The 15,736-nt window shown below is 40.3% G+C and overlaps 1 protein-coding gene across 10 annotated transcripts in view; it reads right to left on the bottom strand.

Moving 5' to 3' along the window:
* Positions 1 to 245: 245 nt before the first annotated feature.
* Positions 246 to 15,736, bottom strand: part of LOC142401052 (unconventional myosin-XVIIIa-like) — a 63,733-nt gene continuing 48,242 nt past the window's right edge. For 7 of the 10 annotated variants that reach the window (XM_075486279.1, XM_075486281.1, XM_075486273.1 and 4 more), the window contains 7 exons: positions 14,441 to 14,578; positions 13,414 to 13,599; positions 13,184 to 13,323; positions 12,383 to 12,427; positions 7,722 to 7,844; positions 5,742 to 7,161; positions 2,655 to 2,743 (listed from right to left, as the gene is read on the bottom strand). In XM_075486279.1, the coding sequence (XP_075342394.1) occupies positions 5,757 to 7,161; positions 7,722 to 7,844; positions 12,383 to 12,427; positions 13,184 to 13,323; positions 13,414 to 13,599; positions 14,441 to 14,578 (2,037 nt within the window). In that variant the 3' untranslated portion in view covers positions 2,655 to 2,743; positions 5,742 to 5,756. Of the gene's footprint in view, positions 2,744 to 5,741; positions 7,162 to 7,721; positions 7,845 to 12,382; positions 12,428 to 13,183; positions 13,324 to 13,413; positions 13,600 to 14,440; positions 14,579 to 15,736 lie in introns of all 10 variants that reach the window. The other 3 variants (XM_075486282.1, XM_075486274.1, XM_075486280.1) reach the window with 2 other exon arrangements.

Raw genomic sequence — 15,736 nt, 5'->3', positions numbered from 1 at the left:
TCAGAATTAATCATTTCCATGAACTGCTTTGTTTCCATTGGTGTCTCCTGGGAAAACTGGATGGTTGTGATGAGGCATTTCTGAGGCAGGAGCTAAAATTAATAAAACTCATCAGTAACTTGTTCTGCCGAAAACTATTCTGCCCCCTTTCTGACCTCCTTTTTCCAGCTGAAAACTGGTGTTTTCAAAACAAAGACGCATCATAATTATACCTCTGTACAAATACAGGAGTAGGCCAACAAGGATTCTGTAAACAGCTTAATTTATTTACCAAAAACAACCCTCACCAAAAATCATCAATATAACAAGTGGAAATCTATCTAATAATGAAAACACAAGTATTTTTAAATAGAGATGATCGTGTACAAACTTTTTCACAAGCATTATGTGTAAATCTGTTTTTTTTTCCACCTCAGTTAAAATTTCTTTTCTGAATCACGGACATCAAAGTTTCCTTTTTCCACATTAATATTCATGCCGGATACAGAGACGAAAAAAAAAAAAAAAAGAAATAAGACAAAAAATGCAAATTGCCTTTTTTCTGATATGCAAATAGCAAAAGCCAGACACTTCTTTGCACTTTGCAAATGAGAACACAGATGTATACATATTTGTGTGTCGCACAATCATCTAAAAAAAGAAAACATCAAGCGAGTTTCATATTTGTCTTGACGGCACCATGCTGATTTCCGATCTGTTCTTACCACTTAGTGTCTAAAATTATAGCCTTCAATCATAAAAACAGATAGTTTCATTGTGTTTTTGGCTGAATTTCAAAAGGGAATAGCTAAATTACTGAAAATAAACATGAGTCAGACAAGGACAATGATTGCACAATTCACTATTATGGAGCAACAGATTTAATGTCGTGATGCATGTATATCTAATATAAGTTATCTTTAATAATGCCTCGGAGTAGAGAAATCTACCAGATAACATCCCAATCCTTTCACACACCTCTACACCAAGCAGCCACTACATTAATCATAGTGCACAAAAGCTCTGACCCGTTGGGGCGTGGGGATCTCTTGGGGGCGTCTTTCCTGGCACTCGGATTGGGTTGCGAGGTCCCTGTAAATCTGGCTTGTTTCATTGCATCCCCAGGACACTCGGTCTGACTGGGAACTGGGAGGGTTGCAGCCCGGTTCAACATTCCCGCTGTGCTCGCGCCGTTCCTGAGCAGTTTTGGTCGAGAGATGTAGTGCATTGTCCTGCTGGGAGTCGTTGAGCTCACTGGAACAATATTTTTAGGTGGAAGATGTCCCAAAAGCATCCACATGAAAGCCAGGAAGCACGGGATGCCAAGCTTCTCGGTTGAGTATTGCATAGTAACAATTAGTCAATGTTCTTTATTTCACCGGTCAGTGGTTCTAATGTGGTGGCTGATCACCATAAAACACACAACGACTTGGAAGACTGCTCTTAAAGTATAATTCTGAAATCTGATCACATTCACATCGTCAACACAGCACTTACATATGGTGATATTTGGCACACTGAAACCGTAATAACACAATGCACTGAAACGGAAAGAGTGATTTACTGCTGGAACCAGTAACATTAAAAATACTGCATATCCTAAATTTATTCTGCAGGATACCATATTTAAAGCAGCTGTGACCTGTCATCTGTCATCTGAAAATCTCGCTTTATGCACCTTAAGAAAACACTTATTTCTTGCATCACATCTGCAAGTTCTAACAAGCCAGGTGAAAAGCCTCTACGTATACAACAGCAGATAAATTAATTCCCTTTGAACTTCAAGAATTATCCCACAGCAGCCAAATCAGAAACACTCCAGCATGCACACCACTTCGTGATAAGCAGAAAATAGAATTATGACAAACTTTATTCTAACAGTCATTCTCCCACTAGCCTTAGAAAATCATATTAAATTTGAATAGCATATAAAGCATTTGATTGCGGATAGAATATTGGATATCTACTGATACGATATGTACATTTTCAATCTAAATTTCAGCTTTGTTGAAATGGAAATTAATTATTATGTTATTATAATATGTTACTTTGATATTAGCATCACTTTGTTCAAATAACGGATATCAACTTGGAACAAGAGCCGCATGTAAACTTACAGCAGGATAATTAATTGAAAATGAGTTAATTTCTCCCACCGTGCTAGTACACAAGAATGAATCTGAGATAAGAATAATCTTAATAGTTGGTCAGACCTTCTTGAAGAAGTCCAGCCGGAGCAGGCTTATCTAAATCCTCTTGGCAGAGCTATGAGTATAGTCGGAGGAGAGTGCAGAGGAGTGCTTAAATTTGCCTGAATAGAAGAGCTTATAAAGCAGCAGCAGAAAGTTCTTCAGATAGTGCTCAACTCTGCTGTTATGACCGACTCAATATGTTGCGTCAACTGAAAGTGAAGTACAGTTTACTCACAGGTGCAAAATCACCTGAAGCTGATTAAAGGGTGCACCACAGTAAGCGTAATGAAAAGTCCAGGCTAAACTATTTGAAAACAGTGTTCTTTATGTGCCTCTGATATGTCCTTGCTGGCTGGGCAGGGGTAATACAGTAAGAGGATAAGAAGTGCGTCTCTCCTGTGTGATTGGTGTCACTTAAAGAGCAAGGTTGCCCGACTGGAGGTTATGATGAGCTCTCAGTCAATAGGGTCTCGCTGTTGCTCTGCTTCAGAGACTGCCTGCTGGTGTCTCTGTCCACCCCCTCCTCGTCATCAGATCTGCCCAGAGTCAGGTGTCTCCGGTAGGCAGGAGGGCTATAGAGGTCAACACAAATACAGACACACCATTAAATGATGACTTGGGCGCTTACAGTAGAGAGAAAAGAGATGCGGTTATAAAAACATGCAATGGTGAAGAACAAATACCATTTAATGAGATGTGTTATTTACTTCGATCAGTAAATACCACATCCCCTTAAGTGTGCATGACATTTGTGCACAATGCGGGGTACACAAGGGGTTGTTATGAATCTTTACTTTTGATTCGCCCCAAAGGAAAAATGCATCACAAATATTCTTGCTCCAAGGTCCCAGATGAGCAAGTGTTACCGGGTTCAACCCACAGCAATCAATGCAATTCTCATAATGTTGTCTTTTAAAAACAAGCTCTGTAAAGGGTTCGTGTCCCAAACTGCAAGACCAATCCACTTCTCATGCACATGTAAAATAACTGTGGCACGCTTTTCAAACATCAGTAAAGGTTAAGTGCAGTTTGTGAAGTAAATAAACAGGAATTCATTCAGCACTGACGCACTGGATAACTTCCACCAAGGCTGAGAAGAATAGAGTTTTTTTTGCACCTGCCACACTCATTAAAAGGTTGTTACCAGGGCTATTTCAAACTATGTTGTCATGACAATTCATGGCATTATAATCAATCATTACACTCCAACCCATTACACTGTGAGGACTTCAATCAGCTTTTTAATACACACCTTCAGGACAGCAAGCCAAGAAAATATAACTGAAACATGTTGCTACCGTCCAAATGCAACAATACGATTTACATCTACAATATGAATCTTACATTTGAATTACATGTCCTATGTTAGCTTCTACAATAGCAAGTTAATATAGGACATATATTAACTTCAAATAACCTTGAAAGAACTGTTATCAATATTAGCATTTAGCCGTCATCTGTCAGTGAGATTAAAACACCTATTTTGTTGGCATGAGCACATGCGCTCTACAGTCAACCTGCCTTAATGCAACAAAAAAAAAACGGTGCTTAAAACCACTAAATTATCCTGATTGAAGGATAATTGTCTTGAAATCAATTTTAAAAATATGCAGGCACAGGAGAAACTCAAACTTTTGGTAAAATTACTCTGACAATGGATAGTTTTTGAAGCATGGGGCTAATTTTGGCATTTTAATTATGATGCAAAGTGTTCACATCAAACGGTTTCAACAGGCCTGTTTCACCTCAAGTGAGAAGAAAAATTGGTGTAATTTTGTCTGCCTCATTGCCAGCCTCTGTTTGTGCTCGAGGAAAAGCCACAGCCAAACACTGCTCTTCTAACAGGACGCAGTTCTCACGACATCTAAATCACACTGAGAGAAACATATATTTGCAGAGGTGCATTCTATCATTACAAAGCGAGAATAGTAGCAGTTCTCATGACTGCGTTGAGAGGCAACAACAGCATCGTCCAAAAGATTTTTTTCCCAATGATAACAGATACGAGCAGATACAAGCAGAAGAGAAGGATAAAACCTACAGTATAGCTGGATCGAATATGGTCATTGTGCAAAAGTGTTGGCAATTTGTCACAGGGACACTCAGTGTTTATAATATGAAGTCCTGGAGTCACGGCAAGATTTTTTTGCAGATATCCTGGCATGAAATTGAAAATCACACATAGGGATGGCATTGCGTCTGCTATGTTTGCCTGTTTCAGTGTTGCTCAGTGTTGTTGTTATGCCTCAGGCACGAGAGTATTGCACAATCCAAGGCATCGTTAGAGCAGTTTTTTTTGCATGGAAACTAGGGCTTCACAGTATTGGGATTCAATTTAAACTACTGTTAAATACTGTGACTGATGATATGATTTCTATCACATATAAACAGATACTTTAGTATATTATAATTCAGTATGTACAAGTTCAGGGCTGCATTCCACTTCTGCATCCAAGCATGCCGGTTAGTCGTAGAACGTGTGCAAAAGCTGAATGTCCTCCAAGTGGAATGCAGCCATTATTATTACAACAGTGCCTGTCCTACTTATTTTGAGTCAAAATGTCTGCCGTGAAAAAGGTCTATATACCATTTACTGCAGGCCAAGCAGTCTTTTGTGATCCTGGCATCACATATGTTTGATACTGCAGTGAGAGCAACATTTTCAATATACTATACAGTTGTTCATTCATTTTCTGGTCACGATACAGACACGTTCCAAGCCCGTCAAAGCAGAGAGCACAACAAATCTTCTCAATTTTGAAACTTAATTTTGTGTACTTGGTGACTGTTCTAATCATTCACGTTTAGCTGGCTGGTTAAATCATACATTTTTCTGTTACTCAAACTTTAAAGACACTCCGTCTTAACGCTCCGTTATCGTTTTTCATATGTTAACAGAGGAACAAGTTGCAAAACTGAGCAAAATCTCAGAACAGTCGACACCGAACAGCGTACGTTTGTGTACTTCAGGTAACTTTGTATCAACTCCATAGATACTGTAACATTTCAACAGCTCAACCTTACTGTGCTCTGCTTGCTTTCGGTACTTTCAACTTCCTTTTGTGCAGCAGACGGTACCACCGTAGTGTGAGCACTCTGTGAAACTGCCATGGCAGAAAATCAGGAGCCATAGAGTGGAGCATAGGCTGATGATTGCCGTGGGTGGGAGTACTATAACAAACCTGTAATCTCCAAGTACAGATTTACAAAAACAAAGAAATAATCTTTCTTCATAAAAGAGGAATTGTGTCAACGGTGTACAGGAGTTCAGCACCACTCCAGAGATATTGCTGGGATGACTTCATGCAACAATACACCTCAAACTGAAGCAAGCCGGGGGAGAGAAACATTTCAAAAGCAGTCCAGTCAAACATAGTGGCGTGCTCCAATTAGCCAGTGTGACAGGAAGAAATGGCCAGGGAAAGTCAGCCATGTGTCACAAGGATTACTCATAATTCTGAATAAATAGAAAACATTCACACACAGCAAACAAGGTTAATATAACAAGCAAACCTCCCGAATCAACTCCAATTCATGTTAGGCTCTTATTATCATCACACCAAGCATCACCTTCTTCTGTTGGTATCAGTTACTGTCAGGCCTGTAGAGGTACTTCATCATCAAATTATCCACCTTCTTTTTCTTCTTGGATTTGTTCTTGCTCGACTGTCCATTACCTGAAGGTTCCTTCTCATCATCTTGTGGTTGTTTTGGAGCCCTTTTAACGCTGCTCGTACTTCGATAGGAGATGGTTGAGCCTGAAGAGGAGGACTCTGACGAATCGGAGGAGGAAGAGGAATCCTCCGACTCACTTTGTTTCTTCTTAGACTTCTTCTTGGACTTCTTGTCCTTTTTACCCTTTTTACTCTTTCGGCTGTGGCGATCGTCTGAGGAGGAGGAAGATGAGGAGGAGGAGGAGGAGGAGGATGATGATGATGAAACTTTACTTTTTTTATCTTTACGACTTCGGGAGGAACTTGAATGACGTTTACGGTAATCCTGAGCAGAGCTTGATGAAGATCGAAGCAGGCTTGATGTGCTGCAGGCCAGCTCCTCATCAACTCCTTTTTTCCGACTGTCCTCGCTTCCTTCACCCTTCTTATTATTCTCTTCTTCATCGCTAGACTCGTCAAGCTTGCTACGCTTGAACTTAATGGGTTTGAAGCTAAGTACTTCATTTATTGCAGCTTCCAAGTCAGGGTCCAAGTAGTTTCGATGGGTGACTAATTTAATGTCAGATGTGTCTGGCGGATTTCCGTCTGAGGGACGTGGTTGAGGTGGGGTAGAGAAGCTACGACCTACAGAGCGGGGACTGTATGGTGAGGTTCTACTTTCTGCAAAGGCCGCACTCTGGCCCTCATCATCATCATCTACATGTAGACCAAATTCACTCAGGCCACAGCTGCGCGCAACGGACAAGCGAGAGCCACTGCGTCGGTCATCTTTCCAAGAGCTGCTCCGACGCAGTGAACGGGGGCTGGATCGGCTCACGCTGCTGATGGTTGACTTGTTGTCATCGTCCATATCCAACATTCCCCTCCTGGTGGACATCCTACTGGGAGCCACTGAGGACACCATGGACTCCTTATCAAATTCAGGGCTGCTGCGGGAGGTCCAGCGAGACTCTAAGCCCTTCCTTGCTCTGCTGGTAGCTTCAGAATAGGCCATGGAGATGACAGAGCCTTTGTCATCCATGTCATCCTCTACCTGACTCTTTCTCCTGTCCTCCTGGAGCTCTCCAGGCTTCGACTTGGCTTTGCGGATGGCGGCATGGTCCGGTGCGTCGGACTGTTCTTTGAGAGTGCTAAACAGTGAGCTCTCGTCTCCTGTACCCCCGATGGAGTCCTTCAGATTGGAGCGTTTCCTGTAGCTCAGGGAACTCATGACAGACACTGATCTGTTCTGCTCTACCTCTTTCCCATCTTTACCTCCGTCACTCATCTTCTCCTTACTGTCTTTCATCTCCTTGGCATCTGCATTTGCTGCATATCTAAAGGGTTACGTAATAAAATTGACACCTGAGATAACCACGAGAACATGAGCAAAAAAAACAAAAGTATACTTAAAGCATCAAATCTAATCTTTGACTTTATGAAACTTTCTCAGATGATATGTGGTAGCTGACATTAAACATTCTTGGCACGAATCTGTTGTTTTTATTTTGTCCTTGGGACGAGTCATAAGACAGGAAACATATACAGTATCTCCTACGATTGCTGCTATGCAGTGTACACGGCTAAAAGTGAGGTAATCAACTAGCGAAAGGACCTCTCCAACAGCGGCGGAGGTGTCATTTAGCAGGCGTGCCAACTGGCCACAGGCCACCTCAACAAAAATGACAGCAGCCTCTTCCCGACACCACCTCCCGTCATTAGACAGATTACCGGGAGAGAGAGAGAGAGAGAGAGATAACACCCAATAACATAAGATACCCATTCTTCTTTATACACTGACCCTGGTTATCATGGGCCTATTTAAGGTTGGGAATGTGGATGGTTGTGATCACTATATGTTCATCAGACATGAAGCAAAAGGAACATGAACACTAACCTGGTGCTCTTCAAACTGCCATCATCTGATAGGGTCTTGTTGGAGCCTTTGTTCTTTGAAAGCCAAGATTTCACTCCATCCACACGGTCTTCCACCTCTGAATCGGTTTCGGTCTCCTCTCCGCTGTGAAGAAATAAACCACCCGTAGTTTATGAAGATCATCAGAAATGCTCATGTATCGTGTCATTTGTATCTTCAAGTTCAGAACTCTGTAATTCAAGTGAGGCACTGTCAGAGGCTTCAAACACAAACAGGGTTTTAGAGTTTTCCTAAATCCGCACATAGCTACTTGATACTGTTCAAATAAACTGCCAAAATCAACCTTTTGTGACAATTCAAAGTTAAATAACAGAAAAAGCATAGCACAACAAGAATACTAGTGAGGTGCTGAGTACTACAGCTAGATCAGAAAAAACGGAATGTCACACTGAGAATATATGTGTATTTTCCTTTCAATAGTCAAAGTTTTGGACCCTCGGCCCTCTTCAAAATAAGTAGTAATAATAATAATAATAATGATGATAAGTAAAAAAATAATAAGTGCTTCTAAAGACATGGTATCTGATAGGCTATATAAGCGAAACCCCAGACACACATCTGATGGGGATTAGATTTTCTCCATCCATTCATAAGGTGGAAGGAAATTCAAAATTTAACAAATTTTCAGTCGGGAAATTATACTTTAGGACTCGTTACAAGAATATTCTACGCAGCGCAACATCCAGGGAAATACATAGCCAAAATAACAGTTTTCCCAATTGTAAGCGTTTGTTCACAGTTGGACTCATTCTCTTATAATTATAGGGTTACTTTGATGATGCAAGGCAAATCAGTTAAGCAACAGCTGGGATTCTATAATTTCAACAAAACCTACATGTTTTTTTTTTTCCAAACATCTCATCTCCTCTGGAACACAAATGCATTGCAAACATGCTAATGAAAGTGCAGCATGCAAATAAAACTCTTGGAGGTATAATTAACTTGTTTGGTTGGTTCTAAGCTGCAAGCATCTGTGTGGCATGTCACCTGCCCCTGCTGATTGGTATTGGAGAGGAGCCACGAGGCAGCCGCACAGAATCTGCGCTTGACATAGCAATCAATATACACAGACCAATAGATCATGATGAAAAAGCTCAGCAGATCCCACCTGGATAAGGTCAATCCTTATTCATTCATTCAGAATCTGTGCTGAATATTTTGAATTATGCACCTCATTGTCCTGGAAGGTTAATGTGACAGGAGAGGAGAGCAGAGAGGCATAACCTCTAAGTCAATACTGCCATCATGGTCGAAACGCATTAAGAGGAAAAAAAATGTTGTTTTGTTTAAGGACACACTGCTTCTAACCTCAGATGCTCTGCCTTCATAGCCTGCATAATGTGTGAGAATACATTTGCACATTGCACCGAGACCCATATGTTTGAAGGCTTAAAGTATGTTTGGAGCTGCGCTAAGATCTGTCAGGGAAAATTACATTCTGCAGGATGCAGTTCTTAGTTTAAAGACAAGAGGCTGTATATCTAAAAACTGTGATGACAGGGCTGTTGTAAAGCATCTTCAATTTTTTTAGCTCTTCTTGATTAATGGCTGGCTATACTATTATTTATAGCCTTACAGAAACTTTGGAAGAGCCATGTTTCATCAATCTAAAATATTAGCCTTGTATATCTCTGAACTGTGGACATATTTCACTCGGCGTTTATACACAGCTGACAAAGATAAAAAATAAGGAACGGCGATGCACTTCACAGATATGTTTCTGTGGACAAGCTTATCTATTCGAGTCTTGAAACATGTTACAAAATGCTTGCAAGGTGCAAACACAATATTCCAAGAAGTGTGAAATGACAGGCAGGCTGCTGGGCTCTATCAATGGTTCACGTACCATACGGGCCTTAATGTTCACGGGTCTCCCAATGTACTGCACTTAACACTACCCCCCCTCGCTCCTTTGTCCCAAAGCTTTATGAGTCACATTCTGTTTTTTTCCCCTCAGACAACAAAGCATGATCCCTCCCTACTTCCTTTTTATATTTTTTCTCTTGACAGATTGCCTCAAAGCGAGAAGAAAGCTGGTTTTAGAGCTGGTGGTATCTTGTGAGGGAGTATGCACTGGGAGGAAGGGGCATCAGAGTCTTTGGGTAAATGGTATTCAAGCTTTCAAACAGCATTAATATAGTAACTTAGGGCAGCTGCTTTTATGACATGAAGGTAATGATGATTCAAGAGAATCTTAATGGCCTGGTGAAAAGTATTTCCTTCTCAAAACTTTGTTCATTTTAGAGTTTGAAAGGCGCTTTATGAGGCAAGAAGCAAAAATTGTTCCCTCCATTTTCTACTCCCTCTCTTCATATTGCACACTATCAATAGCAAATAAAAGCCTACCAAAAACAAGATAATAGGCTCATTAACACAGGGAAGTTGATTACACACGTTGGCCAGTTGTCAGCTCTGTGATCCTGAGGCTTTTTTAAGGCTATACATTAAAATACTGAAACTAGCCCGTCTGAAATTCATCTCCCCCTCCCGCCTCTCTGTAACACATACAAGCAAGCAAAATAAAAGGTGGCTTGCAATTGAGTGCTGTAAAAATGGTGTCACAAACGATTTGTCCTTGGCCCACACTACTAGCTAACCAGTCCAGAGGCTCGTAGACACAAACAAGCCTCAGGAATCTATAAGTGAACATTAATCGCTTCTGACAATTGGCCTGAGCTGGTTGTAAATCTTTGTCACAAATGCTTATTTTCAGCATCAAATCTCGTATGGCTTGCGTCTATCAATTGAACGCTAAAATAAAAGAACCATATGACTATAGCATTTAATTTAGCAAAACAAAATGCACTTATGACACTGAGATGTAATTAACTTTATATTCAACTGTAATTATCACCTGGTGCTAAAGGTGAAAGAATGAATAATTTACTCAGTCGAGCCTTACATCTGCTGTAAAGTATTACGCTGCAGTGCGTGTGAAGGGTTACCCAGCCTGAAGAACACAAATTTAACTTACATTATCTGCCCTACAATAATAATAATAATAATAATAATAATAATAACCTAACCCACTATCATCACCTCTGTTCTACAGCACTGAGCACAACGATATTGTACTGTACAGCAAATGATCCAGAAATTCCGCTTCATAATTAGAAGAAAAATCACCTCCTCCGTTACTGTTCTTCCATGCTGCTAACACAATGGTGTCAAAGGAGGGAAAATTTGATTAAGTAAACATGGCAAATCGTTGCCAATTTCCTTGAGTTGCATAAAAAGAAAAGGAGAAGACCGATACAGATGGGCGTTCTGATGAAAATGGGATAGCAAAAAACAAAAAGATAAAAAGCCTGACGGGTAAAAGAAATTGGCGATTAAAGCGGGAAGGTTCAGAGGATTATACGGTACAAGGTCTGATGAAGATTTATATAACGCCATAAGGTGCCACGAAAAATCCCGTCAATGCATATTAACTGAAAGAAAAGGGGATTCAGTCAGTCAAAAGAACATTTTCAACATTCACAATCAGTGATAGATTATTTCAAAGCAAGACAAGGCGACTTTCTGTAAGTTAGATGTGTTCACAGCACTATGACATTGATTTGGATTAATAGATCATACGCGTGCATGAAAAACAGCTGAGTGTAAACATTTCAACATTGACATGCAATATCATTGCTTTGCACCATTTTGCTAACTGTGGAGCCATAGACATACAGTCCCTGTGTGTTCATCATGCAACAGTTGCAAATATCCGTCACACAGCCGTTTCCAGAGCACATGTAAGCCACTGAAATGCACTACGTTTGTACAAAGGCTATAATATTACAACCGATTTTTTAAAAAAAAAGGTATTGTGATTGATTGTAATTTACTTCAGAGAAAAAACTAATGACTGTTCTCTATCATGAAAATGATGCAATGTATGAAACTGTTCATGTTAAACAGCTCCATACAAGCCGTTTCTGTTGCCTTTAACTGAACACTAGTGACTCACAAGTACTTTAACGTTTCAGTTAATCAAATGGATTTATCCCAAATACAACATGTGGGATTTCATATGGAGGCAGCACAGGCTGATAATGTTTGATGTGTAAACCACACTAACGGTGTGCTTCTGCATGTGCTTTGGAGAGGCTGTAGATGAATGTAGGAGAATTCAGACAAACACGTGAGAACATGCGATGACTTTTCAAATGTAGCAGATGATGGTGTTTTCTGAGGAGACAATGCAGTATTACCGTCAGATTGTTTCACTTTACCGTTCTAAATTTGGGTTACATTTTCCCAAAAACACTGAGATTAATTCAAAGGTGAATGATATTGACATCTGGAATTATGGTTGACTGTCCATTCTTGCTTAAATTCTATCTCACATCAAAAAAACAAGCCCTGAAATCTCCAATGAGGCAGACTGTGTACAACTTCAGACACTTGGCACAAAATGAAACGAAACATAATGAAACACAGGGCCATCCTTTAAACATTTCAGAGATGTATAACACAGGCGGTGCTTTTCATTCTATTTAAAACGTCTTCTCCTCACAGCGCCATTGGGAAAAACAGAAAGTGAAAGGATAAGGAATACTGCATTACTCTCCCGTGTGGTTGAAATGGGTGTGAAAAATGTGAAAACAAACAAAAGATTCATTTTCCGTTCTCACGTTTTGTTCTTTCTTTTCTGATATTTTGTCACCATGTCTTGCAAACTGCCAGAAGTGAGGATGAAAAGGGAGAAGGGAACAAGGGGAGAAAGAGAAACAGACAAGGTGAGATACACAGATAACAAAAGGAAGACTCCAAATAACACCAACCAAATAGTGTTCTACACTAACACACACACATGAAACAACTACCCATTGTTCTATAAAGCATTAAATCAACTCATGACTGCTCAAATGGAGCCGGCGTGTAATGTCTTCCTTTTAGAACTCTGTATTATTGCTGTCAAGCTTTACCTCCATTGGCTCAAAGCAAGCATAACCCCTTAACCCCACTGCAACGAGGGAGGGGGTAATCAAACAGCGAAAACCAGCAAAGAGACAAAAGATCAGAGGCAGGGAGCTGAATTAAACCATTTGAGAAGTACTCGGGGAGCAGATAGAGTGAAGTATGACTCAGATTCCAAAAGAGGTTAAGAATGTATGCAGAAAAACATGGGAGAATAAAAAAAGATGTCTTGTGACTGACAGCCTACTAAGAAAATGAGCAGATATTCCATTTACACTGCAGTATGTGTACTACGGATGTAGATCTAATGAAGCAAAGGCAATAGACCTTTTTCACAGCAGCCAATTTGACTTGTCACAGCATGAACACTAGTGAAATTAATAACATTAGTGACAGCTGAGTTCCCTTTAGTGTTGCCATAAACTGTGACCGTAAACCTACATGCTCAATTGCATTAACGTACTTGTGCTTTCCCTGCAAATCTCTGGAAAAAAAGTATTTTGTTAAAGCTGTACCTGTTGATTAGGTCATCATTGTCATCACTCTCCATCTCATCTTCTATGGCAGCCTGCAGGTCCGCTATCCTCTTGAAGGCCAGCTTTAGGTCCACTTGTAAGCTCTGATTTGCTGCCTCTAAGCTCTCAATGTCCATTTCCTGTTGAATGGATGGCAACACAGGAACATGGTTACAGTCTATGTTAACTATCGGGAATCCTATCAGGTCCGATAGCAACCAAGGCCTTACCAGCTCGTGCTTCTTGCGGCTTGCTTCAGACTCTTTCTTGGACAGCTCTGATGTTTCTTCTTTCATGTCCCTTATCTGCCTCTGCATGCGCTTATTCTGGTCCTTCTCCCTGTTTTCTGCAGCAATGCGTTGATTTCTCTCTTCTGTCATCTTTTCTAGATTCTCCTTCAGACGTCCCACAAGGCTCTGGGGAGTAGTCGATGGGAATTGGATGAGTTTGCTCCAACCAGAGGTTGCTTTAATATTTATCAGCTAAGTTTGACTATACAGAATCAGCACAGCAGATATAAACAAGTCACAATTAGGTTGTGACCAGTCTGAAAGTGTATGAGACGTTTAAAACCTAATTTAGTCTAGTCAAAACAAAAGTTAGAGATACCCGTCACACTTTATTCTATTTGGCCTGAAAAGCATTTGAACAGAGTAAATACTCGCGAACGCGTTTTTCTATCCTGGAAAAGACGGTAATTAACTGCCATGAATTAGAAGAAGTTTCTCTGCATTTGTCAGTTACAGTTCCTGTCGTGTGAATGTTGTGTATGATGGTCACTTACTTTTCACCTTTTACTATTCATTTCTTATTGTTTTTCCTCAAGGATATAATGTGGACCTACTATGATATATGAAAACATTCAAGAGGAGTAACTACTGACTGATATAACATTGTATGAGCTGTGAGGTGTAGGCAGCAATGTTAACAATCAATGGCTTTTATTCAAGCCCATACGGCAAACCTGGTCATTTAATTGAACATCAACCTAAATCTAAAAAATTATCAACATCTTGTCATCAAGTTTTCTAAGTGGACCTTGAAAATGTGAAAATATGTATCACTTGTACTCTTTATGAAGCAAAATGTTTCTATTCCTCCACAGATAAAATTCTCAGTCAGATATGAAACTATGCCAGGGACACTACACCCCGAGTTTAAATGATTTCCTTCTCTTAAAGGAAACTAAATCAAAGAGTCAACTTCCTGTTTACATCCTTATATAACATTTGTATGTAATGAGCAGTACCATCTCACCTCTAAGCGTTTAATCTGGGTCTTCTCATACTCTAGCTTGGTCTCCAGCTCACGAATCTTGGCCTCTTGACGGCTAACAAGCGACTTCTCCACCATAGACTGTTCTTGGAACTCCAACTGGCTCTGTAGCGAATGGAGCTAGAGGAAGATCACACACATATCAAGCCACTGAGGAGCAATACTCACCACACACTTCTTTCTTAATCTGTGCTTTCCACTTCCTCTTTTAAGTGGGGAATATAAAACCTGAAGAGCAAGTATTGATGTCATGTGTATGCATCAAAAATAAATTGATGTTCACTCTTTCACCCATTTTGCATCAACTTAACCTATCTTGGCAAATGTAAATTATGTGAATCCAGACTGAATAATGAGCAGAGATAAGCCTCCAATCTACCTCAAATGGTCAAAAAAAAGAGGGCTTGTGGTTCAGGCTGAGTAACAGTGAGTCACGGTAATTTCACAGACTTTGAGAAAGGCCTCAGCATCATGCAAAACACGTTTGTTCCATTTAAATAATATTTTTCATAACTGATGAAAGGAAGAAAGACACGTCACAACAAAACTGGCCCCAAAAGGCACCCTGGCACCAAATGAGGGACTTCTGCATCTGAGACAAGGAGGATTTTGGAGCTCTCCTTTGATATTATTAAAAAAAGACAGATTTCCCTCCTACTGGGAATGAGATAACCACTTCAAGGTCAGATGCTTTAGATAACAATCACTACCTACTCCAGCAGGTTTTAACAGTGCCTTGCAGGGTGTTGTGCGTCTCAAGTATAGCCAGAAATACTCTGATGGGTGGGCCTTGAGTGGCCTAAAAGCTTGGACACACGTATATTTTAATGAAATAGAGACATGACAAACTGGAGTGGTGAGATCTCAGTTTGGTGCTTTGAGCCAAATACTGTTTACAGCAGATGGCTGTATTTGTTTAATCCACCACAGATCCATCCACTCATCAGCTATACCCACTTTATCCTGTGCAGAGTTACAGGGAGCTAGAGTTTATCCCTGCAAACATTGGGGGGGAGGCGGGGCACCGGTCCACCTTAGGGCTGACACACAGAGGAAGAAAACCGTCTATATACACAGTTACAGCCAATTTGAAATAGCACATTAACCTGCACGTCTTAACACTTGGAAGAAAATCCACACAAAGGCAGAAACAAAAGAAAAATTAGGTTTGGTTTTGCTGTTAACCACCATTGTGTATCCGTGCATACAGACTGCCACATTTGAGCAATATTCAACTCAAATTGCCCAAAACAAATTTTGAAAACAAATGCGTCAACA

Source organism: Odontesthes bonariensis, chromosome 16 (assembly GCF_027942865.1).
Source record: "Odontesthes bonariensis isolate fOdoBon6 chromosome 16, fOdoBon6.hap1, whole genome shotgun sequence".
Taxonomy (NCBI): Eukaryota; Metazoa; Chordata; class Actinopteri; order Atheriniformes; family Atherinopsidae; genus Odontesthes; species Odontesthes bonariensis.
This window is presented reverse-complemented; position numbering and strand designations above follow the sequence as displayed.